Source organism: Aspergillus karnatakaensis, assembly GCF_047715665.1.
Source record: "Aspergillus karnatakaensis strain CBS 102800 unplaced genomic scaffold BJY04scaffold_50, whole genome shotgun sequence".
NCBI classification, from domain to species: domain Eukaryota; kingdom Fungi; phylum Ascomycota; class Eurotiomycetes; order Eurotiales; family Aspergillaceae; genus Aspergillus; species Aspergillus karnatakaensis.
Genome location: NW_027395762.1, coordinates 1 through 25,415, shown reverse-complemented (window position 1 = coordinate 25,415; position 25,415 = coordinate 1). Strand labels below are relative to the sequence as shown.

The 25,415-nt window shown below is 50.1% G+C and overlaps 12 protein-coding genes across 12 annotated transcripts in view; 7 read left to right on the top strand and 5 right to left on the bottom strand.

The window, feature by feature from the left end:
- BJY04DRAFT_196766 (ferric reductase family protein) overlaps window positions 1-1,396 on the top strand; it is a 3,377-nt gene extending 1,981 nt beyond the window's left edge. Inside the window, exons 6-7 of the mRNA XM_073712397.1 lie at window positions 37-158; window positions 209-1,396. Coding sequence (XP_073567758.1) covers window positions 37-158; window positions 209-1,334 — 1,248 coding nt within the window. The 3' untranslated portion in view covers window positions 1,335-1,396. The remainder of the gene's footprint in view (window positions 1-36; window positions 159-208) is intronic.
- A 300-nt stretch (window positions 1,397-1,696) lies between these two features.
- Window positions 1,697-2,593, top strand: BJY04DRAFT_120113 (uncharacterized protein). The gene has a single exon (XM_073708317.1). It carries the CDS (start codon window positions 1,863-1,865, stop codon window positions 2,475-2,477), a length of 615 nt encoding a protein of 204 aa, XP_073567757.1. The 5' UTR covers window positions 1,697-1,862; the 3' UTR covers window positions 2,478-2,593.
- A 116-nt stretch (window positions 2,594-2,709) lies between these two features.
- Window positions 2,710-3,457, bottom strand: BJY04DRAFT_221517 (uncharacterized protein; the record flags this gene model as incomplete). Its single annotated transcript, XM_073717151.1, has 2 exons — window positions 2,710-3,314; window positions 3,340-3,457. 2 exons carry the CDS (start codon window positions 3,455-3,457, stop codon window positions 2,710-2,712), a joined length of 723 nt encoding a protein of 240 aa, XP_073567756.1.
- Window positions 3,458-3,598: 141 nt separating this feature from the next.
- On the bottom strand, window positions 3,599-5,640 carry BJY04DRAFT_230220 (FAD-binding oxidoreductase; the record flags this gene model as incomplete). Its single annotated transcript, XM_073719238.1, has 2 exons — window positions 3,599-4,940; window positions 4,996-5,640. The coding sequence occupies 2 exons, from the start codon at window positions 5,638-5,640 to the stop codon at window positions 4,197-4,199; spliced, it is 1,389 nt and encodes a 462-aa protein (XP_073567755.1). The 3' UTR covers window positions 3,599-4,196.
- Window positions 5,641-6,283: 643 nt separating this feature from the next.
- On the top strand, window positions 6,284-6,957 carry BJY04DRAFT_196763 (uncharacterized protein). The gene is made up of 2 exons (XM_073712396.1): window positions 6,284-6,399; window positions 6,455-6,957. Exons 1-2 carry the CDS (start codon window positions 6,303-6,305, stop codon window positions 6,808-6,810), a joined length of 453 nt encoding a protein of 150 aa, XP_073567754.1. The 5' UTR covers window positions 6,284-6,302; the 3' UTR covers window positions 6,811-6,957.
- A 7-nt stretch (window positions 6,958-6,964) lies between these two features.
- BJY04DRAFT_221514 (major facilitator superfamily domain-containing protein) lies at window positions 6,965-8,727 on the bottom strand (the record flags this gene model as incomplete). The annotated part of the gene is made up of 5 exons (XM_073717150.1): window positions 6,965-7,880; window positions 7,929-8,258; window positions 8,318-8,391; window positions 8,454-8,475; window positions 8,525-8,727. 5 exons carry the CDS (start codon window positions 8,725-8,727, stop codon window positions 6,965-6,967), a joined length of 1,545 nt encoding a protein of 514 aa, XP_073567753.1.
- A 643-nt stretch (window positions 8,728-9,370) lies between these two features.
- Window positions 9,371-11,071, bottom strand: BJY04DRAFT_230218 (uncharacterized protein; the record flags this gene model as incomplete). Its single annotated transcript, XM_073719237.1, has 3 exons — window positions 9,371-9,864; window positions 9,941-10,243; window positions 10,297-11,071. The coding sequence occupies 3 exons, from the start codon at window positions 11,069-11,071 to the stop codon at window positions 9,371-9,373; spliced, it is 1,572 nt and encodes a 523-aa protein (XP_073567752.1).
- Window positions 11,072-11,308: 237 nt separating this feature from the next.
- Window positions 11,309-12,646, top strand: BJY04DRAFT_230214 (uncharacterized protein). The gene is made up of 2 exons (XM_073719236.1): window positions 11,309-11,936; window positions 12,018-12,646. Exons 1-2 carry the CDS (start codon window positions 11,625-11,627, stop codon window positions 12,408-12,410), a joined length of 705 nt encoding a protein of 234 aa, XP_073567751.1. The 5' UTR covers window positions 11,309-11,624; the 3' UTR covers window positions 12,411-12,646.
- Window positions 12,647-13,549: 903 nt separating this feature from the next.
- BJY04DRAFT_221511 (spherulation-specific family 4 protein) lies at window positions 13,550-14,614 on the top strand (the record flags this gene model as incomplete). Its single annotated transcript, XM_073717149.1, has 2 exons — window positions 13,550-13,754; window positions 13,821-14,614. 2 exons carry the CDS (start codon window positions 13,550-13,552, stop codon window positions 14,612-14,614), a joined length of 999 nt encoding a protein of 332 aa, XP_073567750.1.
- A 1,684-nt stretch (window positions 14,615-16,298) lies between these two features.
- BJY04DRAFT_221509 (glycosyl hydrolase family 79 C-terminal domain-containing protein) lies at window positions 16,299-17,966 on the top strand (the record flags this gene model as incomplete). The annotated part of the gene is made up of 5 exons (XM_073717148.1): window positions 16,299-16,452; window positions 16,512-16,691; window positions 16,741-16,881; window positions 16,939-17,064; window positions 17,191-17,966. The coding sequence occupies 5 exons, from the start codon at window positions 16,299-16,301 to the stop codon at window positions 17,964-17,966; spliced, it is 1,377 nt and encodes a 458-aa protein (XP_073567749.1).
- Window positions 17,967-18,260: 294 nt separating this feature from the next.
- On the bottom strand, window positions 18,261-20,554 carry BJY04DRAFT_230210 (glycosyl hydrolase; the record flags this gene model as incomplete). Its single annotated transcript, XM_073719235.1, has 11 exons — window positions 18,261-18,364; window positions 18,433-18,691; window positions 18,721-19,000; window positions 19,057-19,265; window positions 19,349-19,356; window positions 19,416-19,529; window positions 19,586-19,646; window positions 19,711-19,795; window positions 19,857-19,999; window positions 20,068-20,173; window positions 20,253-20,554. The coding sequence occupies 11 exons, from the start codon at window positions 20,552-20,554 to the stop codon at window positions 18,261-18,263; spliced, it is 1,671 nt and encodes a 556-aa protein (XP_073567748.1).
- A 1,299-nt stretch (window positions 20,555-21,853) lies between these two features.
- BJY04DRAFT_221506 (uncharacterized protein) lies at window positions 21,854-23,632 on the top strand (the record flags this gene model as incomplete). Its single annotated transcript, XM_073717147.1, has 2 exons — window positions 21,854-22,954; window positions 23,030-23,632. The coding sequence occupies 2 exons, from the start codon at window positions 21,854-21,856 to the stop codon at window positions 23,630-23,632; spliced, it is 1,704 nt and encodes a 567-aa protein (XP_073567747.1).
- Window positions 23,633-25,415: the final 1,783 nt, after the last annotated feature.

Genomic DNA, 25,415 nt, shown 5'->3' with positions numbered 1-25,415 from the left:
AGGAGTTTTATACTCTTTTGTGTCTAACATTTCCAGGCCACACTATTGATGGTGTTCATTTTACCGGCGGCGATAACCTGGTTTCGTCATCGCGCTTACGAAACATTTCTACTCATTCATATTGTCTTCTCAATAGGAGTGCTTGTGGGTTGCTTTTAGTATGTATACAGATCGTCACGACTCTCCCCTTTCTCTAACATCGACATAGCCATACCATCATCTTCGAGGATCAGGCGTACTGGTTCTATCTGTGGCCGACTGTCGGTATCTGGGCCTTCGACCGAGTCCTTCGCGTCGTCCGCGTTATCTACTACAACCTTCACGTCAGGAAAAATCTCAAGTCTCTTCATGGCACAACTAGCATTGCAACATATAACAAAGCAGCGGATCTGCTCCGGCTTGAGCTCATACCTGGGTCCAATTCCCTCGACCCCCGCCCGGGTCAATACTACTTTCTCTATCAGCCCTTCCGACTCACCGGATGGGAGAGCCATCCGTTCACTCTAGGATCGTGGTCGTACGAGCTAGGACTCGGCTCGTCTCTCCGAACCCCTACAAACATCAAGGGAGACGAAAATGTGGATGTTTCGCAAATCCCTCTTCTCTCCGACTCCTCCTCCTCTGGAAGCCGAACTCCGCAGACTGATCTCTCACAATCCGCATCACGACAATTGAGACTGGTCTTTTGGATCCGACCGTATGACGGCTGGACCCGTCACCTCCGGCAAGAATGCCTGAAATCACCGGATCGGACAAGCAACGCAACCATTCTCCTCGAAGGGCCCTACGGCCATGAGTTCCCACTCTGGACCTATGAATCCGTCCTTCTTATTGCAGGTGGTACGGGTATTGCGTCCGCAGTGCCGTACATCAACGGCCATATCGCACGGTCGTCAACCTCGGAAGAGAAGAACAAAACTCGCGTTCAAGATATGCACTTGGTCTGGGTTACGCGTCAACCAGCGTTTATAGACGATCTCGCCTCTCGGGAGTTGAGTCCTGCCCTTGAACGCGATGATATCCACGCGTCTTTCTACGCGACCTCTCCTCTTGCTCGATGGGAGCGGCAGTCACAGTCTTCCAACGCGTCAACCACCGACATCCCGACGCTCCCTGCGGCTGACTCCGTACCTGATGTCGATATCTTGCAGGGCCGCCCGAATCTCGACAAGATTATCTCGACATTCGCTGAGGAGGCGCATAATAGTGATTCGTCGGCTGCAGTGCTGGTTTGTGGGCCGTCGAGGATGGCGGATGAGGCGAGGGCAGCGGTTTATTCAGCTATGAAGAGAGGTTTCGAGATGAGATATGTGGAGGAGTCGTTTACTTGGTGATGAATATGATGTTTTAGAAGTGATGACTAGACGTATAAACGACCACATTACAGACAGTTGATGACATCCATACTTAATAGTGGGTTGAATATATATATAACCGATGCCTGTGGGAATCCTTGGTACTTGGCACAGTTAGGATACCCCTTGAACAACCCAGACCTGACTCGACCACGTTACAAAGAGTAGCATTGCATACCATAAGCTTTTTCACTAAGACCAGACAAGCAGAAAGGTGACTGCTCTGCATGGATTTACTGCGTGTGTTGACTCGCACTGCCATGATGCTGTCATGTGACCTGACCCCCATCTCGCACGGTCGCAACCTCCTCTCTCGACCTCTCCAGAACAACAACAACAACAACCAATCTCATCCTCCATGCCACGCCCTCGTCGTCCTCGACCCAAGACCTCCCTCTGGGCTCGCTTTTGATCATGGCTTCGCTACGCCGAGTCGCCCCTCCAAATCCGCGGTAGCCTCATCCGTCTCAGACACCGCCATGAACGCCCTATCCTGAGCTGCTACGCATGTTCATCCGCTGGCCCTCGTGGTACTTCCCAGTTCCAGGCCCCTTCTCCCCGCGCGCCCTTATCGAAGACGAAAAGAACGCGACCGGTATCATTGCCTCGCACTTTGGAGACATGTATAACTATCGCGCCATCCCGATCTGGCGGATGCGAGACACACCGATGCGATCGATCTATCGTCTTTACGAGCTACACCTTGCCGATCGTTACGAGATGATGGGCTGGGAGACGGAATACTTCTTCTTTCGCCCGGATTGGAAAGTGGGCGATATACCGGACCCAAAAGACCCTGATCCAGTCCGATATGCCGTTCTTGCCTCTATCGTTGAGGAATTACACGAGGCTGTCAATTGGAGATTGAGCTTGGGTTTGCGGCGGAATTATAAGCATGTTTATCGCGATCATAAGGATGACCCGTGGCCTCCCTTTACCCCCGAGGAACTCCCGGAGTGGACGAAACATGTACCACCTATCGACAAAGACGTGCTAAGGAATTCTGTACCAGCTGAGAGCTTGGATTCAGACGGCAACTTGGTGCTCGAAACGAACGGTACAGGCCCCAATTTTGCGCGACGAAATATCGTTACAAACACGGGCTGGCTATACACAATTTGAGTCGACGAACCCCATGAAAAAACCGCATCAATTACGCTCGTCCGGGTTCCCCCATATCTCCAGAGCGAAGCAAAGACAAGGCTTGCAGCCAGACAGCTTCTTTGTCCTCTGTGATGCCCCCCTCGCAATCGCGACCGTCACAGGAGCGCGACCAGTCGGTTTCGCAGCGCATGTAGAAAAACAGGAAGGGCGAGTGAGGGCAATGACAGGTATCCGACTCAGCTGCCATACATCATTGGAAAATATCCTCGTTACATGTGCGACGATACTCGTCCGCAACTCGCTGCATCGTTGCGTGGTCTGGAACCACATCAAACCCATTCAAGTTCATAGTTCGGATTGATTCCAAGTCCAGCGGACCCTTGTTACGCTCTCTCATATACTTCAAGAGCGCAATGGCGTCCCCCATATCAAGTACAGCCTTCCGGTCCCTGTTGCCGTTGTAGATTCTTCTAAGCTTGCGCTCCAGAGCCCACTCGATGGGAGCGGCCAAGATCTGAAGGTTCTCTCCATCGAAGAGTGTTATACCCTGTTTTTTTGCTCGCTCGAAGAGAACGCCTCGGGCATCTCTGGTGACGAAAATCGCCATAGCCTCGTTAAGCCAGTCTTTGGGATAATCGAGTCGGCGCGCCACCGAGATGACAACTTTGTCCAAAGCAGATTTGATATCTGCGTCCCCGGCAAATTCAGGCTCGATCAAGTAGTCCAGATCACCCGTGCTTTCCCGGTTTTTGAGATAGCGGACTGCAAGGTAGCCGCCTGCAGTGACGAGTTTGATCGGTGCAAATGCACCAAGCCAAACATCCTTCCCGACCTCAACATCTAGGACCTTGAGACCTATCAACACATCTTAGAGTGCTACTCGTGGAGGTAGAGTGGGCGTGGGCGGAGCCCGGGATATCTTCGAAATCCTTCGCGTTGAGATATGCCTTTTCCTCAGCCATAGAGAACTTGAACTCGCTATCATGAATAGCAGTCATTCCAAGGGTGGTGAGAGGGGTTGTTGCTGCTATTTGTGTCTGCACCCCCTCCAAGCTAAGCGCCAGCCTTGGCTAGTTGCATGGCCGGCGGCAAGCAGTTGGCTGGAATTGCAGATCCTGTCGAGCGAGACGCCCAATGCTGTGCAGTGCATCTTCTCGTCAGCGCATGGTAGTTGCCACGATCATTTTTCTACCCGGGTTTCTTAGCTCAACTCAACATTGACAGCCCGTGTCGCAAAGCTCACATGGCAATGACTCGAGCATACATGGTCTCATCCGCGAATGAGAGTCATGAGCTCCTTGTCGACAGAATCAGCCTCCAAAGTACCAATACGCCGCGGCAGTATTGGTCCGCCGATGTTCCAGTTCCAAGCCTGCATTGGGCTTCCATGCGAACAATCACAGCCAGACCTCACCAACCCAGCCGCATGCGAGATCGAGCTCTCCGCCAGCAACGACCTGATAATGAAGCTCACCGCTAAAGGCCCCATCCGCGCTATCGGAGAGTCGCGATGGTCGGGTTATATTCACCCCGAGTCAGCGCCTATACAACGGTTTTCAATGTGGCATGTTGCTTGGGGGAGGCTGTGGGAAAGGAGGTTGCTGGGCAGATTGAGCAGAGTCTGTGATGATGCAAGATTGTCAATCACTATTACTATCCTACACATGTCAATCTAGCCTTATAATACCACAGCAAGGCACAACCAAACCAAATCCAATGACGGCAGGTAGCTCCTGATCACAAATAGGAAATCGCAGCTTTGAACACATGATTGGGATCGTGTTTCTGCTTCAGATACCTGAGAAAAGACAAGTTCTTTCCGAAGGCAGCTGAATGGTCAATGTCCTCTTCGCGCATGAAGGATAGGTATCCCACGGGCATGATATTCCCAGCACCGGTTGTACGCAGTGCGTCCCGGAATGCCTCCCCCCAGGCTAATGTCATTTCCAATTTCGCTTCATCCTTCACAATAGTATTGATCTCGAAGGCGAAGTGAGGCTCCCTAGCCGAGAACACTGAGTCGTCATTTGCTCGCGCCGAGGGTGAAGACGCGCGGAGTTGATGCATGTCGAACAGAATGTGAGGGTCGTCCGGCATCTTACTCGTGTACTGCGCAATAACTCCTGCAACCTCCGGAGTAATCTTCCTCATACTGATTGTCCACATGCGCCCCTTTGTAGTCTTTGCAAAATGCTGATCGACTTCGTCGAGAACCTCCTGGGGTGTGGTTTGGTGCACGGTACTTGCCACGCATGGTCCAAGGCCCTTGATTCTTTCGAGCCACGCGTAGCCCTCATCGAGGTCTCTGGAAGACCAGAAGAACAAGACGGTGAATGTTGGAGTGGGCGCGTTGAGGACGCCTTGCTGCACGCTAAGTGCTGGAGGAAGGCCTCCAGCTGCTAGACTCTGGTAGGCGTTATTGTACTCGGGGATGACCGTAGCCAAATCATCCGATTGATACATAATCATACCAGCAAGAATCTAGCCATTGCGTTAGTTGGAAGCCTCCCCGTGATGGAATATTTGGCGCACATACGCGATCAACCTTATATATCCTGACTGTCATCTCAACAATAACACCAAATGCACCCCCTGCGCCGCGGATGCCCTGTAGGAGCTCGGCATCTGCTTCAACCAGCTCACCACGCGCATTCACAATCCTAGCCCCAACAATTTGGTCAACACCAAGTCCGTAGTGCGCGCTGTAACCCCCGTAGCCCCCATACATAGCCCATCCCACGTATCCCACGCTTGGAACAGATCCGACCGGTGTTGCGTAACCATGGAGCTGCAAATGAGGGATAAGATCGCCGATTAAAATCCCACCGCCAACCGTTGCGGTTGGGACATCTTGATCAGGGGGAGGGGGGGTGTTAATAGTGACATTCTTAATGAGCCGCATATCGAGAACGATGACATCCTGTTTCATGGAGCGGCCGTGCATATCGTGACCGCCACTACGGATTGTGAACTCTATTCCACTGCTCGATAAGAGGCGGACAACGCTCTGTACATCTTCAAGCGTTGTTGGACGGATTATAGCGAGAGGGACTATCTCCGGATGCGCGTATATGGATCTAATTTCATCGAAATCGGCGGCGGTTTGAGTGAGGCAAGGGATATCGAGGTGATCGAGTTTGAAGGCGTGGAGCCTAGAGAGAATTGAATCGATGTCAGCCATGCTGTGTTTTTGCCCGCAGGAACTTGAGCTTTCAACAACGTAAATCCAACGGGAAAGCCATTTCTTTTCTATTCAGCTCTTGCCTTGAATGCCGCACGTCATGGCAGAAGCAAGCCAATAGATTAGAGCCATCGATCTGCACGTAGCGCAGTATATATCCCGACCGGGACTCTGTATGTCGATCTTATAGGAGATGGCGAGAGTGTTATGTACTGTCGCTTAACCCTAACCCAAGCTGAGCTGCTGAGGAAAGCGAACAGCTGATCCCTTACACGACGATGACCTGCCTAGCTGGGAGGCCTATTGTCCTATCGTCTCGACGTATTGTCCGGAATCTCGTATTCAGCTGCGCCAAGGAAAGACCACAAAGGGCTCCCTGGGCTGTGTCCTTGACGCGGCTTAGCAAATCCAGTCATATCACGATGCCGTACACTATCACATCAAGAACCGCGCGCACACTTTGCAAGTTGTCCGACGTACCACCACCGTCCTCTCTGTACCACATGGAGGAATGCAGTGGATTGTGACGCTCACGAAAGCCATGGTGTCAGACTCCCCGGGCATATAAACCCGGCCAGTCCCCTCACAAAGCCACATCCTGTTAAGGACATCTTTCCTTGTTTCACCCAATTTCCTCTGAACGCATATCTAAGTCAAGAAACATGTCTTCGGGAACAACCTCCACCCCTGTGGTCATGATCGGCCGGAGTGTCGATGTGGGAAAAGCCGTGGCGGAGCTTCTTCTCCCAGAATACGAAGGTAGGCGAGACAATACTCGATCTACAACATTCATAGACTGATAGTCGTTCAAAAGTGACACATTTTATGCTATCCCTTGAAGCTGCCGCCTCTGAGCTGCCTGCCCTTCTCACGGGCAAAGACCCTCAATCTCCGGTGCCTAACGAGGTTGGCACCAACAACTACCGGCGACCTGCTCAAGCGGTTCTTTTCGGGCGCGGTCTTCAGCTGGCTCAGATTGAAGAGATCAAGTCTGCTGTTGAGCAGGTGACAGCAGATCATCCTGTTGCTTGGCTTATGGGCGATCCAGTCGTCGTAATGGCAGGGCCGCCTGGTCCGGGGTTTGCGGAGAAAACAGCAAGGGAGATGAAGGAGGTGCTTGGAAGGTGGAGGCAAGGCGGTACCGAGCGGACTGGGATAATCTTTTATTGAATGGTAGGCGTTGGTTGTCTGGGTGCAGATAGTGCTGGCGACTCAATCCTCCAACGATTCAGTCCAGCATCCCTCTGCGCAACATCAGTAGTAACCGAATACACTCTAAGTCCATCCTTGTCTAGTATCTAGCTGCTTATATATGACCAATAATTTAAAATCCCTCCTCATCCACCCCATTATCCAAATAAACCTTCAAACTATGTCTTGCAAACGCACTTCTCGCTCTGATCCTCGCCCCATAGCGCACAAACAGCGGCGGAACAAGACAAAACACAGTCGCAACAGCTGCCAGAATCGAAGCAGCAATATTAGCGCCCAACCCATCGAACATCTGCGTCGCAAAGAGCGGGAAGACCGCAGACAGTATAGCGCGTAGAAACGCCAAGGTTGCAAACCCACTTGCTGCGTAGGTGAGGTAGCTATCTGCGAGGTAGCCTGCGAGGACGGCGTCGAACTCGTTGAGCGCGTATCCGATTAACACAAGGGCGATGCAGGATACGGTCCAGTGGACATTCTCTACCCGTGGTGGAATCGTCCATGCAAACCACCACAGTCCGACTGCTAGCAGGGGTGCGCCGATGGAAAATCCGAGTAGTTTATGCTCGGGCTGTGGACTTTCCCCGGCTTTTTGGTACTTGAGGAGGGTTTGGTGGTCGGCTAGCCGGGTGAAGAGGCCGAACAGAAGACCGACGGCAATAGCCACGAAGGGGAGGCTGGAGGATTCCTCGGAGAAGCCCATTGATTGATAGACTGGGGGTAACGCTTCAGTGAAGAGATAGACCAGGACGAAAGCTATCGCACTCATAGTAGACACGAGGAAAACAATTGGCTCAGTGAAGAAGAGACGTAGGGGGCGGAAGAGAGCGATACGGGCAAAGGTGCGGAAGTCGGGCGTATGGTCTGGATTGAGGACCTCTAAGTGATGATTGCGCAGAGTAGGGGGCCCGGTCTTTTGGAGATCGGCGACTTGCTGGATGAGGAGGATGGATGGGCGAGATTCACGAATGAAGAACAGAAGAAGGGTCATGATTGCGGTGACGATGGCCGCGACATAAAAGACCCATCTCCTACAGCAATGTTAGTACACGAACGTGGTAGGAATAATTTCCACGCACCAATCCAAACTGGATATTATGTAAATGCTCATAATGGGGCCGATAACGAGGCCAGTATTTGCAACCAAGGCCCAGAGGAAGATGAGCCACACGCGGCTCTTGGAGTTGAACATGTCCTCGATACTACCTGCCACGACAATTGTAGGCATCGCTGACAGGAAACCAGAGAGGAACCGACCCACTACCACCCCTGCAATGGACGGGACGACGCCGACAAGGACACAGAAGACGCTGTAAAGAGCAGTGCTGATAATATAAAGCCGCTTGCGACCAAATGCTTCGGATGTGGCTGGGAACAGCACGCCCCCAATACCCTGTCCAAGAAGATATCTATAGGATAACCGCGGGTCAGTATACAAACGGATGTTCAATGTCAAGTAGAAGCGTACAAAGAGACAAATATAAAAATCCCCAGCACTCGACTAATGCCAAACTCCTCGTGTGCGTGCTCAGCGGCGGAGCTCTGTAAAAACCAAATGAGTTAGTTTCACGACAGCAATCCGAACAAGTAGATGGCCTTCTTACACCTGCAGTACTGATCGATGTGCTGTAGCCAAGTCAGTGGAGCTGTGTCGACATGAAGTGGAAAGACGCACGTGAACAAGTCAAGAAAGATAACGAGGCCAATGTCGTATACCTTTCGCCAACCAGGCCAGTTGCGAGGATGGTCCTTATTTGAAGCAGCCCAACGAACATATTTCCCGTCAGGCGTCAGTTCTAGCCCGTGTTCGTTCAGAGCGATTTGGAGTTTGTCATCTCGGTATACGGATGGGGAGCTAGCTGTCTGCGATAGACTCATAGTTCACACTGAATGGATACGGAGAATGGTTGAGAACCTGGATCAGAGATGAGCTGTTGGATCAAGGAATACCTTCAAAGTAGGCGGTGGTAACTATCTCATCATTCACGGGCGATCATTACCAACTCTACGTTAACCAATAGCGTCAGCCTGTACTTTCCAGACGACCTTGCAGCAGGTGTAAACTTGACGATCTTAGAATAGTTCATCATGCCCGCTGATGTCACTGAAGAGATGCGTGGATCTAGATCGTAGTGGATCATCTGTTGATCAATTCCAACACAAGGTACGGTAAGGCCGGCAAGGGACAACAGCTGAGGGGGAAACAGCTCAGCTCTGTGTATGTGGCAGCTGGTCCGGAACTATCTACTGGGACTCCTCGTGATATCTGTATGTAGAGGGCATTAACCTTGGGACAAGCAGCGGAAATCTATCGAGATCTGATCATCAGAACGGTGGGCCTGGTGAGTGGAGTTCCATGCCCGCATTCCCGTCATAATTGGCCTGATTGACAGCCCAGACCTGTTTGTATATGGAGACTGTCATCATTGATCGCTAATGCTTATGCCCCTGCATTCATCTGTTCGCAGAGGGGGGAACAGTCAGACTGCTAGTACCTCGTTATCGTAGTTGAAGACCCCCGCTATCTGGCACCAATAGCTTCAGGATTATCCCACGGGACATTGGCCTTGTAGCTAAGAAAGTCATACATAGGCTCATTCGCCAGAGCCGACTCGGTCTTTACAAGTCCGCTTAGTGCGAATCTCCAAGCATGCGCCACGCGCTCGTCAGGCTCATGCCTATTGATCGCATTCCCATCCCAAGACAACGTAGCCTCCACCTTCCCTTTCTCCCTATAGAACGACATGTCGGTTTCTACCGCCAGCGCCTCGGTGTATTCGACCAACATATGGTGCAGACGCGGCATCCCCCGCGCCGCATATCCAAGGGAGATGCAACTCAGGAGGTATAATTCGCGATTCACAAAGTCGCGGTCCCAGAATATTTGACCAGTATGGCTAGGATGTGGTCCATCGAGTCGCTCAACTGCCTCTGCGTAGTCAAAATCTGGGTCGCCAATGTCGCCGATAACCAGGTCATGGTCTACTATGGGGCCCGGGTCTTTGAGCCACTCGCCTTCATTTTCCCAGCCGTTATTAGTACGGCGCACCAGATTAGAATAGGTTAGATAGGCCACATGTGACAGACTTACCAGACGGGAGAAAGTCGGGACGGCTGATCTGGATATTCTCCAGATTGGGCCAGTGAAGAGACTCTCCGCACGGTGTGCCTTGACCGTCAAGAGGACAGAAGAAATCATTCGCGAGCGGGACGTCTTCAAGGTGCAGTTCCCGAAGCTGAAGGCTAAGGTTACGGAGATTGGTGGACAGAAGATCATGCTCCTTGGCACACAGAACAGGTGCTGGTAGGCTCTCGTGCAGCAATTCGATCGTGAGAGACTGTAGCTTGAATGTCCGAAGGGTGGCGGGGAGATGGGGAAGAGCTTCTGCAAAGGCTGTGTGGATAGATTAGTGTCTTACACGCAGTCGGAGCAAGGTTCTCTCGTACATTTGCGTCGGTCTTGTGCGTAATCTAGATGCTCTGGCAGAGCGGTGTCGTCTACATCCCATTCAAAGGCGGATAGAGTGGGACATGCCTGGGCAATCCAACAGGCTGCCTCGAGCCCGATGCGCTTGCTATAAGGCCTGTTGCTAGGAGATTTGCCAGGGTATAGCCACTCGCCATCAGCAATGATTCGATCGACACATGGCGCACGAGATAAAGCGGGGCGCTTGTTGCTGAATCCCGCTCTGTATGGTCGGACTGCCCATTTGCCTCTCGCTGCGCCAGATCTATTCCAGGGCAGTGTGCCAGGCTCATGGCCTTTTGCGCGACCTATACTTTCGAATCTAATCGTTACGCGTTGTTCCGTGTCTATGCATGTCAGTAAACCAAAAAGCTTGACAATTGCGGCTTCAAAGGCTTCATTGTTTGCTCGTCGTATGAGGTTGTGCGGCGAGTAAGTCTGTGCGGGTGTCCTGACTATAAGTCTTTCGTAGTCTGGCAGGTCCCAAGGGAGAATTATGCAGTAAAGTATTTCTCTGATCATCTTGTGTCGAGCAACAATGTGGGGAGCGCTCGACGTTAAAGCTTCAATTGAGGTAGCACCTTTTCCTGGTTCGAAGACTTCGCTGTGGATGCAGACTCGGTCATAGATAAGGGGCTCAAAGACCGCCTGCCAGGTGCGGCCTACTAACACATACTGGGTGAGAAAGCGCTGAGAATCATCTCGACGGTAGTGAGCGATTCGAGCAACGAGCTCGAAGGGCAGATCGTGACCCATTGTGTCTGTGGGAAAGATGAGGATGAGGGGTAATTAGGTAGCTGTAATTGACCGTCGTACTAAGTCAGAAAAGGTTAGAGTATATAGAATGAAGAGCTTAATGGACTACCAGATTTATCCAGGCAAAGCCGTGCACAATGTTCTCGACCAATACCTATGGATTCTATGGATCCTATGGACCCAGTGGACTCATCCCAGCGCCGGCATCCCGGGAGACGCCCTCAATCTTTATTGATCCTGCAGAAACGCCCTGGCTAAAGGATTCTTGTAGGTGATTGTGCTCCTAGCGATCGGCCTCAGTTGTTGAACACACCATGCCAGTCTACATCCCATTTGCAACAGAGTCTATCATCCATTGTCGGCCGGTGATACCCTCTCCTGGAGACCGATCCACCAGCCGGAGTTAAAAGTGGATAGACAGTATGGGAAAGACAGGGAGAGACAGAATTTGACTCCTACGCGGGACAGACGTCACTATACAGTGCGTTTATCTGCCCCCTCAACGCCCTTAATCTCAGCACCAAGAGCTAACCAGAACCAAACTCTCACCATCATGTCCCGCATCCTCATCACCGGCTCCTCAGACGGCTTCGGCCTTGTTGCCGCCCAGCAGCTTATCGCCAAGGGCCACACCGTCTACCTGCACGCCCGGAGCTCTCAACGTGCCGCCGACGCCGAAAAAGCCTGCCCCGGAGCAGCCGGAACCCTCATCGCCGACCTTTCCTCGCTCTCCGCAACGAAACAATTTGCATACAAAGCGAACGCCCTCGGGCCCTTGGACGTTGTCATCCATAATGCAGGCGTGTTCCTCGGCCCGACGCGACGCACAGCGGAGTCGGACATGCCCACGCAAGTCTTCGTTAACGTCCTCGCACCATATATTCTCACATGCCTGATGCAGAAGCCCAAGCGGCTGATCTACATCAGCTGAATGCTGCATAAACAGGGCGAGACGAAGAATATGGACGATATGTTCTGGGAACAGCGCGGCGAGCAGGACTGGAATGATTTCAAGTCATATTGTGACACGAAGCTGCAGCTCCATCTGTTTGCTAACGGTGTTGCGAAGAAGTGGAAGGGTGTGACTAGTGTCGCGACGGTGCACCCGGGGTGGGTTGCTACGAAGCTCGGTGGAAAGGAGGCGCCGGATCGACTGGAGGATGGAGTTGAGACATATGTGAAGCTTGCTGAAGGTGATTATGATCAGAGCTTGATTGCGCCTTATTTTGAGCCTAGGGGAAAACTTGGTGAGCAGGTTGCCGCGGCTGGGGATGAAGAGTTGCAGGCGAAGGCTGTTAGGTTGCTGGAGGAGAAGACTGGGTTGAAGAATCCTTCTTAGGATGGTGTTTGCTAATATAGCACCTTGGTGTGATCGAGCCAGCATGATGTATATAGCGACCAGATTCAATTGGCGCCTAGTTGAGCCCCCCTCCACAAGAGCTGTCAGCTCGATTCACAATCAGTCCTTCGGGTTAACTTTTCTTATTCTGTTGCGGGATTCATTTCTTCAAGATGTTAGGCCCCGACGGCCTGAGATTAGCGCATGGTGGCATCCCTGCGCCTATGCCGAGCATGCACTGCAGGAGGACAGTGACCTTTCGTCCTGTACATGAAATCCTATCCCAGTTACAACCTAACAGAGGGCTTTAGTAGGCCAGTGGGCTGTTTGTCACTCTCGCCGTGGCAATCCGCGGGTCACAGGGTATGCGCAGCTGGGTCATCGATGCGGTGTCTGCTGCTGCGGTGTCAGATATTTCTCTCAATTCGAAGGTCGCCGAGACTCGATCTCAAGTGTGTTTCTCCTTGATATCGAGTTAATCCAGTGCTGCGGCGCAAACAGGCAACCTAAAATCAGTCCGTTTCAAAATAGAGCTCGCATGCAGAGCACTCCCTAGACTTTGATCAATCCGACAGGTCGAATGTGTGAATAGGCGCGCATGGCAAAGCTCTTGCAGGCTATTGGAGGGAGCATAACAAACAACAAAGAGAGCAACATATGCCGGAAATTAAAGAGGGCAAGCGAAGAGGTTGTATCGTTTGCCATGAGGGGTAGATAGGTCCTTCTGGTCCGAGCGTTGGCCCCCTGCAGGGCTCGCTGAAACACCCATCTGCTATACGACAGGTGCCGAGTGGCCCAGTAGGTCCAGATCTCCGGCAGGAAGTGTGTCATCCTAGTCAATTTCTGGCGACGAGACCAATCAGGGGTGACGGCCTGGCCAACAATTGCCGCTGGTGGCTTGAGCTATCCTATAGTTCCCGGTAGTATAGCTGCGATCGAGTATGGGCAGATGGCGAGGGGGGTGTGGAGTAGAATGTGCTATATATTGCATGAGGCCATCAAAATGGTATTGCCATCTTACTCTCTACAAGCTCATCATTTATCCTTTCCGTTCTTCTAGACCATCTTGCTTCAGCCTGGTGCTCGAAGACCTCACATTCCTTTTATCTTATCATTCACGACGCTCCTTTGAATCCGAAATGCCTTCCCTTACGTATTATCTCGGCTTGGGCCTTTCTTCCCTCTCGTGCTACGCTTCCGTAGCGTCGTCAATCGGCGTCATTCTCCCCCTCTACACCTGGCCCAGTGATACAACCTGGGACCCCGTCTACGATGCGCTGGCCGCTTACCCCGACGTGGATTTTTATGTGATTGTCAATCCAAATTCTGGCCCTGGGAGCTCTTGTATGTAGCTCCACTTTCTATGGATGGTGTGAAACAGAGTCGCTGATTAGAGACTGTTTACTGTAGCGCCTCCCGCGTCGGAATATGTCACTGGCGTCGAAACCCTCAACAGCTACCCGAATGCACACACCCTTGGATACGTGCGCACAAACTGGGCAAACCGTGATATCAATGAGGTCAAAGCAGACATTGAGGTCTATAGCCAGTGGGCTGCCTTCAGTGGTAGCACCAGCAGCCGCACGAAGAGAGCAGCGTGGATGGGCTATCCACACCCGCACACGTACACTCACACGCACACTGGGACGCCCATCAGCTCTGTCGCCACTTCTGCTTCCACTTGGACTCTTACTTCCAGTCCCACTTCGACACCTGGTTTGACTCCTATTTCGACTGTACCTCGTTCCAACCCTGGAATAACACTGTCCGGGATCTTCTTCGATGAAGCCCCCCAATCTTCCTCGTCCTCCGAACTCTCCTACATGCAAGAAGCCGCCACATACGTGCAATCTCTCTCTGCAGCATTCAGCCTTGACTCGACGGTGCCAACAGTAGTCTTCAACCCAGGCACCGCTCCCGCACCCGAGTACTTCGAATATGCAACGAATGTTGTCGACTTTGAGAGTACGTACGCGGCTTGGCTTGAGCAGGACGATGGATCGTCTTCGATCAATGGTGTGAAGGCAAACGACAACAGCCGGAGCGCGATCATCATCAATTCGGTCCCTGCAAGTGTAGATTATGCATCTGTCATTGATGCCGCAGTGAGCCAGGGAGTTGGCATGATATACCTGACGAGTGACTTTGATTATAAGAACACCGAGTCGGTGGCCAAGGTTGCTGCGGCGATTGTTGGGGTGTAGACCGACCTTTCCTCTATCTCTTGGGGTAATGAGTGCAATAGCGCCAGGGTCTTGATCTAGATCTAGTGCTTGTTTTTATTGGTGACACGGTCAGATAGCCTTCTGCTCCTATAGAAGAAGAGTGGCTTTTTGTTATGGGAGGCTATCCCACCCCAGGGCTATAAGATGTCTCTCAGTCAATTTCGATCGGTCAACCCCATCGACCTGAAGTAAAGCCTTGACGACATCTCCTTTCCCATAGACTGCTGCCCATCCTAGCGGCGTCTCCCCTGCCCAATCCGGTGAGTTGACATCAACCCTGTGCGTCGCCAGCAACACCCCCACAACACCAACCTCGCCCATGCTCGCAGCAACAGTCAGCGGGCTCCACCCATTTGCATCTCGGTACTCTAAATCCACCCCTTCCACACTGGCGAGGACTTCCACAACCGCGGCATGCCCATTAGTCACTGCGACGGTCAGCGCGCTGTACCCCTCTGTATTGCGCGCGTCTACTTCGATGCCGGGAACGGAGAGGAGCAGTTTCACCACAGCAACCCGCCCGTATGCAGCCGCGACGCCCAGCGGTGCAAAATTACTGAAGCCTGGTTTATTGACGTTAACTTTGCCGCTGTCCAGCAGCGCGCGTGCGATCTGCACATGGCCTCGCATCGCAGCAATGCACAACGGCGTCTGGCCATGCGCGCTCGTAAGATCAGGCTCAATCTGTGGCGCGGCCAGAAGAAGGTCTACGATCTCTCCATAGCCCTTTTGGCACGCCCAATGGAGAGGGCCCTGGTCGATTGCGGCGAATGTATTAGGGTCAGCGCCTGCGGCGAGAGACTTTGTCGCAGGTGATAGGCGGCCGTGTCGCGCGGCCCAGGAAAGAATGGAGCTGTGGTGTTCTTTGACGTCACGTTCGTACAGGTAGGGATTCAGGAGGTTGTGCAGGCGTTTGTTCAGCAGAGTTGTGGCGTAGAGGTCCCGGGAAAACGGGAGGTTGGAGGCTACGAGGAGGAGGAGTTCGTTTGGAAGGCCGAGGAGGGACATGATGGAATGCTCTTTTTATTTTATCTTTCCGAGAGACATGATGGAATGCTCTCTGTGAATTGACAGCGGGGGACAGGTGGGGTTTTACATAATCTAGACACGGTATAACAGTCCTTATTATAGATACTACAGCATCCTGACTGATTGCTTCGGTCAGCAAATATATACTAAAAGAAGACGATCCAGGCGATTTACCCTCACTCTTGTTCCCTCCGGATTAGAGCTGAAATTCGGGGCCAAGTTGAAGAAGAGGACCGCGGATTGGTTTTAATATGTGAGGATTGATTGCGCGACTACCCGTCCAGGTTTGCAGTTGTCATGTTGGTTAACATACGCCTGTGCGTCTTGGGGGAAAGTCCCTCAGCCCAAGTCTGTCCCCTAACTTGTCCTTTTTGTGCATATTCTTGTTCTTACCCCGATTAGCCAGCCATGCATTTGTATCATCGGGGGAGCGTAGTTTTTAATCAACCACTATTCCCCCGCATTTCGGTCTCAGTATTCCGAAGGTCCGACTTGTATACTCCGTATTCCGTGGCTGGGAAACAACACACCTATTTATTTGATTGCAATGTCGCGACCAATAACAATCTAACTGAGACTTTCCGAGAACTCGTCCGGCTGTTGTTCTTGTTTGTTTCGATATTATTCGCCCAGGATGAAGATCTTCTATCCAGTCTTCCTTTTGCCCGTGGCCACCTTCGCGTCGTTGCCATCGGTCTCTAAGGCGCCCCCTCCAAATATTAGTGAGCCCATCGGTGAAGCCTTTGTGTCATTTTCTATCGAGTTCAGCTGGTTCCCGGAATACGCAGGTAGGCAAAAGATCCGCAATGTAAAAGGGATAGTGCCGAACTAAGTCCTCCTGCACCAGGCAATAAATCCAACCCGAACAGATTCTCGAGCAATCTCTTGGCCAACTTTGAGCAATATACTGGCCATAGGCCATATGTGAGAGTCGGAGGGAACACCCAGGACAATGCTCTCTACGACCCAGACCTTGAGGTGGCCACGGACCGCACGTTTGGCAACCCAGACATTTCGTATCCGACAAGTATGAAGTATGGCAAGGCATTTTTTGGAAAGCTATCAGACACTCGAAGGTGCTAGATTCTCCCATGGCTTTAACATGGGTGCCAACTCCAGCAACGGCGGCTTCGATAATCTTGAAGCCACCCTTCCGCTGGCTTGTGCTGCCATCAAGAATAGCCAATTTGCGCACTGGGAGGTCGGGAATGAAGCTGGTTAGTTATAATAAAAGGTACATTTCTTCTTTGATCATTTAGCTAATGTTTTTCAAGATCATTATGCGCAGTTGAAGTCGAATCGCCCTCCGATCCGTGAAGAATCCACATGGGACGTGACCGCTTATGTGGCTGACTGGAAAGAACGAATCGAAACTCTGGCTAGGATATATAGGAAGGCCTGTGAGTCTAAGCCATGTAGACTTCTCGGACCTTCGTTTGCTGGATTAAGATGGGTTGAGCCTGCCTTTGCAGACGGGTTGAACAGCAGAAACAGTCTCGCAGCCATCGGTACACACCACTAAATAGCTGGCTCCCAAGACCCTACTGTCACACTGCAGGGCACCTTGATGAATCACAGCATGACCGCCGCAGGCCTTGCATCACAGCTTTCGGTCAAGAACTCCCTCCGCGATGTCGGACTCCCGTATATTATAGGAGAAGGAAATAGTCTATTCAGCCAAGGTCGACGTGGGTGCTCCGATGTTTTCGGTGCGGCACTTTGGAGTATCGACTTCAGTCTCCTCGCAGCCTCTATTGGAATACATCGCGTTCATTTCCACCAAGGAGTCGATTACAACTATGCCTCATGGCAACCTGTCAATTGGGGCCCAACTGTTCCTGCAACGAGGGCACCGTATTATGGCACTATTGCGGCTGCAGCAATTCTGGGACACACAGATAGACATAAGGTTCAGGTGTCTCCTATCCCGATGCCAGAAGAAACAGAGTCGGCATACGCAATCTACCGAGACGGTAAACTGGCCCGGATTGCAATCATTAACATGGTGGAGTACAATTCATCCACAGCGTCGGACCGTCCGTCGAAGGACTATTCTTCCCGCCTTCCAGACTCTTCCAGATTCATAAAGCGAGTCCCTGTTCAGCGCCTGGTGGCGAGTGGAAGCGATGCGGTGTCGGGGATTACTTGGGACGGCTACTCGTACAACTACGAGCTACGGCAGGGCCGACCGACTCGACTACACAGTGTGACCACTTCGCGTTCCGAAGCAGTATGGGCCAGGAATAGTATCGTCTCGGTTACTCTACCGCATTCGTCTTATGCTGTGTTGAACTTCCTGTAGCTCCGTAGCAGCATGGCATGGACCATGATGTATAGGGGGCACATTCTGGCAATCAATGTGCAAAAAGATAGCTGAATCAGGATAAACTTCTCATATAATATAGGAGTGCAAAGGTCTGCTTAAACACGCCACCAATTAATTCAAAAAGAGATATCTTCGGATTCCGCACCTTGTAAGGACACGAGCGGGTGCGCCCTCCGAGGACAGTTTTTCAAGGCCCTCACCGTCTGATCTAGACAGATTCACATTCAGTACGGAATATGTTTGACATCCAACACTCTCTGGAGCCGCAACTCAGTTGAAGAACTGCCCCTGAGCAGTATAAGACCAGTTCGAGAAGTATGCTGGGGTCGTTCCGTTGCCGCCATTGCTTGTGGCATAGACTCCGACAAAAACCCCTAAACACGTGTTACAAAACATTAGAGACAAAAATTAACAATCATTGTGTATCATTAGTTCGTCCTACCTGTAAATGAGCGTCCACCAAAGATTGCATTGTCAACATATGCAAGAGTCTTCATGTGTGACCTAGCATTCACTGGCCCCGCGGACATGGAGTAGTGTGTAAAGTTGAATGCCCTGATCTCGAGATGAAGCTTCTCGTGAAGCCATGTTTCTGGTAGAGGCACCCGGTATTCGGGGGGTCGCTGCACTGGTGATATACCTCCAACGCGGAAATGTAGTTGACTATCAGTATGAGACACTCGAACGCCCATGTCGACGTGCTGATTTTGCTGTAGGAAGAGTGTCACACCAGCTTCCTCGTCCACAGCGCGCGGAGAATATTCCATTCAATGCTAAACGTGAAGAGAGTATGTTCCTGCCTCCGACCTAGGAAAGTCTGTCCGCCAGGTGGGGCAGATGCACCGTCGTATGTGAGATTCGCGGCCGAGGGGTTGAGCTTAAGTGTATACGGACGACCCCTGGGTGAGATTTCATAATTGCTAGCTCGAGGGAAACGCCAATGCGTGAAGTGCCGCGGAAGAGCTGAGCCTGACGCGAAGTCAACATCATCGTCAGCACCGATCCAAGGCCTAGAATAGGCCACATTAGCTCTCGTGCACGGTATATAGTAAGAAGCAAGCCGTACCCATCTCCACGAACATGTGATGTAGCTGGTCTAGGCCAACCCTCCATCGTGTTTTCAATAGGGCTGAGAATGGGCCATTGGCCCTTCTCCCATCTCACGGGGGTCAGAACTGATTCGCGTCCCATTGGGTAGTGCTCGTGAGAAGAACCCACTCTCGTGGCTAGGGCGACTGCCCACCTAAGACCCAGCGAAACAAAAACATTAGCGATCTGTAGTCCTGGTCGCCCCGACCCTATGAGGGGCTTCGTTACCAGTTCTCCGCAGCATCCTAGAATAGGTCGGCATGGCCAACAGTTTGAACTAATGAGGCAGGTAAGTCATCATAGGTCCTTACCCGAGGGCAAGTGTGTATCACTGACAGAAGTTTGTTGTGTTGACAGCAGTAAGCACCGGGTTTGCTGGATTTGCTTCATAGGGGCCCTTTAATCGCGGGGAATGTGCCATAGTTACCATGTGGCCCTCAGCAGATCCACCTAGGTAATTCCGCTTAGAACTTGCTGATTTTCACAGTCTAGGGAACGGAACCCACCTTTAGCGATGACGAGATAGTACATTTTATCTTTGTAGTATATGTGCGGCCCTTCAGGAGCCTTATATCATTTCTTAGTATATATTGCCTTCGATATGTGAGATCTTGAAGTTAGAAGCACTTACTATTCCTCCTGTCCCCGACCAAATCGTCTCCCATGGTGCAGTGCGGCCCGAACGGAGATCAATCTTTGCGATTTTGATTGCCAATCTACAGCGCCGTCAGCCTCAACCACCATGCGGAAGCTAGGTAGAGAGATAGAAGCCTCTACTCTTTGCGCCAGTAGTACGATGCGACCATATACGCTTGACCATCCCTATCCCAGAAAGGAGAGGGGTCATAGCCTTCGAAGTCAAAGTGAACTGCGAGCGACCAGGTTTCTTCGCGGTAGGGGTTCTCTGTGTGGAATATGATCTATGTCAAAAGGTTAGTTTGTAAGTGTGGCAGTCTCTGGGCTTTGATTGCGTCAACAAGAAGCGTACGTTGTCCCATCTGCTCGTATCATCCCGTGGGTAGTCTGCGTGGACAAGCGTCGTAGCAAGCCAAAACGTCCCATCCTTGTAGCGTAGAGTTGGCGCGTAGATACCACTGTACTTGTCAATATCGCTTTCTTTTCTCCTTGTCTATCTTTTGAAAACAAGAAAGGGTTCCTGGCGATTGGCCTTACCCAGTGGTACTATTTAGCAAGCCAAGGCCTGGCAACTGTTCCTCGCGATTCAGAGCATTCCCTATCAACTTCCAGTTCTGTAGATCTTTGCTAGCATGGATAGGGAGGCCAGGAAAGGCACCGAAGCTGGAAGTCGCACAGAAAAACGTGTCGTCCCATTCAGGCACAAATATACAGCTCGGGTCAGGTTGGAAGCCCGGCAATATGGGGTTCCTAATTGCTGAGTACTTTTGTTGATGGCCGTGTGCGATGGCCAGCGGAGTCAGTAGTATGAGAAGGACTGCGAGCCCCGGAACCTCCATTGTTATCTTAAAGGATGGCTGGTCTACGTGTACTGGGGCAGGCGATCAGGATATATGTAGGATGTGCAGGGGAGACGATTAGCATGGCGGGACACAGGCTACACCGTACTCAGCCAGTTTCTAGAAGCGTAGCTCGAGGGCTTAACGCATACTACGCAGATTTAGCCTCTATGCTTCCCACAAAGTACTAGACCTCACCTGGGCCTTTCTCCACAAGCCACCACACGCCCCATGTGTTTTCCCCATGAGTTGCCACCCGCACTACGGTGAAGGAAACCCACCGACGTCCGATGACAGCCTGCTACGAAAATGCAGAAATCTTGATGCCTTGTTTAGCCTGAATGAACTATTCCCGACCCGCCAGCTTTCTCCGGTTTTATTTCGCCGAGTGCCGCGAATATTACGCCGGTGGCTGATCGACGACAAGTCCGCTTGCCATTCGGCACACTAGCAGCGCTACAGATTGACTAATTTGGATAGGCTGTGGAGTAGACGACGTGCTAGTACGGACGGTGCTTATAACTTCCTGTTTCATATAGTACATGTGGATTAAATAATGCCCACGTATCCTCCGAGTGTGAAGTTCCCAAATCATTTTCCGAGCGATCTTGATAAGCAGGTTAGAACACGCAGGCTGGTTTAAAACATACAATTACCGCTTAGGCCTTAAATCTCATAGCTTGAGAGAGCGCGTGAAGGAGTAAGCTTCCGGGGAGATTGTATGTGCTTACCTTGAACGTTTCTTCTAGTTGAGACCCGTGCGTCCATAGCTACCACTGGCATATTTATCACCTAGTTTCATAATTTGCAATACGTGTACTACGAGTGGCGAAGACTGGTGTGGGAGTAGCGGCCCTTCTTCGATATTCGCCCGGTCAAGGTCCGTCACACTTCGATATTGCAGGACGATGTAATATCACGCCCTGAAAAACAGAGATTAGTCTGAATTGCGGGGTATTGTGGAGAGTAGCAGCTAGAATATTTAGCGGCCTTAAGGATCTGTAGCATGCCTACACAGAGTCCGGTTCAACTCAGGGCTCCTATCAGCGCTATGATTTCGGGGTAGCCGTAAACTGAAGGGGGGACAATGCACTTGAACCAGCTCTTTGCGGACTTCGGAGTATCTGCCCTTCTGTTCTGTCCCAAAAGTGGAGAAAGGAATTACTACGCTTTGGATACGACTAGAGATGACGTTAATATAAAGAGGGCAAGTCAACTGCTGGGTGAGAATCATATTTTATGTATACCAAGAACACTAGGCATAGCATCAAAGTGTATTCTCGATACTTGCCCTTTACGATGCAGCCCTTTCTGCGGGACCTTGTGGTGGCCTTGACCACCGCGTCAATCTTCGTGACTCACGCCCAAGCCCAACGCCCGATGGAAAACTTGGGCCGTGGGGTCATCGCGATTCGATCTGCCGAAGACCAGGCCTTTATTAGGTGGCGAGTTCTTGGCCTCGATCCCGAGGAGATTGGCTTCAACCTCTACCGCTCCACGGGAGACCGCGACGCCGAGCTCCTGAATGAGGACGTTTTAACCAAAGGATCCAACTTCGTCGATTCGACCGCGGACCTCACTAAAGCCAACACCTACCATGTGACGACTATCATCGATGGCAAGGAAAGCGAGGTCAGCGATTCTTGGACTTTGGAGGCTGACGCAGAGGTCGGTCCACTCTTCCGCGTTCCAATCAAGGCTGGCAATCCGATTCGATACATCTGGGTCGGTGATCTAGATGGCGACGGCGAATACGACTTTATTGTCGACCGTCAAGGAAAGCCTCAGTGCATCGAAGCATACCTGCGCAATGGGACTTTTCTACGGGAACACAGTCAGGGTCATAACAGCCTGGATCAAAGTACAATAGAGTCTGGATCCTCAGCTATCAACCTCGGCAGCAGTGATGGAGTCACCGTCTACGACTTTGACGGGGACGGCCATGCTGAGGTGGCGATCCGCATTTCCAACGGCGTCACCTTTGGCAATGGCGAGACCTTTGAGTATGAAGACTATGACCATCAGTTTGTTGCGTTTTTGGATGGCATGACTGGGGCCATGCGGGCAATTTCCCCATATCCAGATGACTATATCTCCGATGGTCCGATGGGAGGACGCTTCGGCGTGGGCTACCTTGATGGGAAAACACCACACCTTGTCTCGGTGATGAAGAACCGCCAGGACGCGGGGCCATTTAACCTTATCGCGGCAGCATGGACCTTTGATGGAGAGTCTGCGGATCTCGCCTGGATGTGGAAGCGCGATGACCAGGACGCGCCAGATGGTCATAACACTCGACTCATTGACGTTGACGGTGACGGGGTTGACGAGGTTGGCGAACTGGGCTTCATGCTGAACGGCGACGGAACACTGCGTTATTCCCTTGGTCCCGCCGGCATTGTGCACGGCGATCGCTGGCATATCGCCATGATAGATCCTCAGCGTGACGGTTTGCAGGGGTACGGCGTTCAATAGAGTAACCCATCATTGCTCTATGAGTACTACTACGACGCCACCGACGGAAAAATCATCTGGGAGCACTACGGTGATGAGAAGGGCGACAACGGGCGCGGGATGATTGGAGACGTGGACCCGAATCACCCTGGGATGGAGACATGGTCCTTCCTAGGCCTGTACAACGGGCCCTCCGACAAGCTGATCGGCGACGCTGATGTGTTCCCGTACCCACAGCTCGGCGTCTGGTGGGATAGCGATGAGCTCCTTGAGTCGATCAACGACGGCAATATCGGCAAGTGGGACCCCGAGGCCGGCAAGATCCAACGCCTCGTCACCACGTACCGCTTTGGTGCGACAACAGCCGACGATGACCCGATGTTCCAGGGTGATATCCTTGGGGACTGGCGCGAGGAGGTTGTGTATACCAACAGTGAGTATAGCGAGTTGATCATTTTTACAACCGATCAACCGACAAACATTCGCTTGTATACTCTGATGCATAACCCTGCCTATCGCAATGCTGTTACGCTAAAGGGGTATGTCCAGAGTCTCCATGTAGATTATTTTATTGGCGAGGGAATGGAAAGGCCTCCAACACCTAACATCACATATCTAAATTAGGTGAATTAAACCTGCGGGTTATCTAACTCTAGCTTAGCTATCTGCTTTTATTTTACCTGGGTCCTTAGATACTAGTTGTCATGGGCTGGAGGCCCTATATAAGGACTTGGTAATAACCTTAATTAGGTAACTAATTAGGTAACTAATTAGGTAACTAATTAGGAGCTACTTACTATATAACTAATAAAATTTTTTCTCTATTTAATATATACCTTATCTATCCTTATAAGTTAATAGCTGTAATATGCTAATAAAAAGGTACAGAGACATAATATATTAAGTAAAGGTAGGGCTTTTATTAGTACTAAACCAATTACTAAAGACCCCTTAAGGGGGACCTTAACACTTCTATGTAAGTGATACAGATATATAACCCCTAACTAAATAAGTGGTGGCCTTAGGCTACTACTATTACATGCCTAAGGTGCTGTAGTATCTATTATGGCCTAATAATCCTATAAGTATTAGGGAAATATACTTATATAACTCTATGGTTTAATAAGGAACTAGTATTAATTAACCTACTTTATTTTTAAGAACTTTATTTTTTAAAGTTAAATACTTATAGAATATATTATATATTATAGATTAAAATTTTACTAAATATAAATTGATGATTTAAATAATAAATTTTAAAGTTTTAAAGCTGATAAGCTTTAAGTAAATATATAATATTATATTAAAGTTAATTAGGATTTTATTAAAGATTTAATAAAGATAGACTAGAATAGTTATATATAAAGATAATATATTAATTTTATTAATAAATAAAATAATTAAGGGCTAGTCTAGTTAAGAAATTTAATTTTAACTTAATTCGTTTTTTGTGAGAAAGGGGTTTCTTATAGGCTTGGTTAAATCAGCGTATTTAAGACTCGGGAACCTAATAAGGAAATAAGGGCTGTTTTTAAGGATCGCGGAAATAGTATAGATTAATGCTGAGGTTTAGAATCTCGCTTTATAAGGATTTTAAAGTTAGTATATACTTAGTTAGCCCGCGGCTAAGTTAGTACTAGCAAGATATTCGCGTGTTCTTATAATTATTTTCCCCTCTCACAGGCCTTGGTTCTTAAGGCTAGGGATTTTTACTATCTAATCTAGATATATACTTAGCAAGCGCTAGTAAAAACCTTATATAACTAGTAAAACCTCTTCACGGAGGGAAAAGCTGCCGTAGGAAAGGAAAAGGCCTTCTCGCGGGTAATTTACTACCATGCGGTAGTATATAAAGTTATTTTCTTAATACTTTCTTATCTCTTATGGATAGTATAATCATGCAAATATTCCTTGCGAGCAGCCTTTATAACTAGTACAGCTTTATAAAGCATCTATAAAGTAAAGTAAGTAAAATCCGCGTGGGATTAGCAGCTCTTAACCAGTAGAACTTTATCTTAAATAAGAGTCTTATAGAATATTTAAAGTATAAAGTAAGTACTTAGGTAAAGTACTACTTTATAAAGTACCTAAAGAGGTATCACTTCTTTTAAGTATTTTTAGTAGGCGACCGCGTGGGTAAAGTTAAAATTTACCTTATTTTCAGAAGGAATAATACCTATATAAAACCTTTTCCTCTCTTAACTTATTTCTTTTTTTTTTCTCTTTCTATCCCCGTGTACTATACTAATAGTAGGTACACGGTTCTATAGTTTCTTAATCTATTATTAATTCCTTACTTTATATTACTTGTTTTTTTCTATAAGTATTATTTCTATTACTCGCGAGTAATACTTTACTTGTTTCCTAGTAATTACCTTGCTTCTATAATTACCTTGCCTGTTTCTTA

Excerpts from the sequence above, each read along its gene's own strand:
- BJY04DRAFT_120113 (XM_073708317.1), top strand. The coding sequence starts at position 1,863 with ATGTTCATCCGCTGGCCCTCGTGGTACTTCCCAGTTCCAGGCCCCTTC.
- BJY04DRAFT_230214 (XM_073719236.1), top strand. The coding sequence starts at position 11,625 with ATGTCCCGCATCCTCATCACCGGCTCCTCAGACGGCTTCGGCCTTGTT. Across the intron at positions 11,937-12,017 it reads CCACGCAAGTCTTCGTTAAC|GGCGAGACGAAGAATATGGA; the intron begins GTCCTCGCACCA and ends CTGCATAAACAG.
- BJY04DRAFT_196763 (XM_073712396.1), top strand. The coding sequence starts at position 6,303 with ATGTCTTCGGGAACAACCTCCACCCCTGTGGTCATGATCGGCCGGAGT. Across the intron at positions 6,400-6,454 it reads TCTTCTCCCAGAATACGAAG|TGACACATTTTATGCTATCC; the intron begins GTAGGCGAGACA and ends GTCGTTCAAAAG.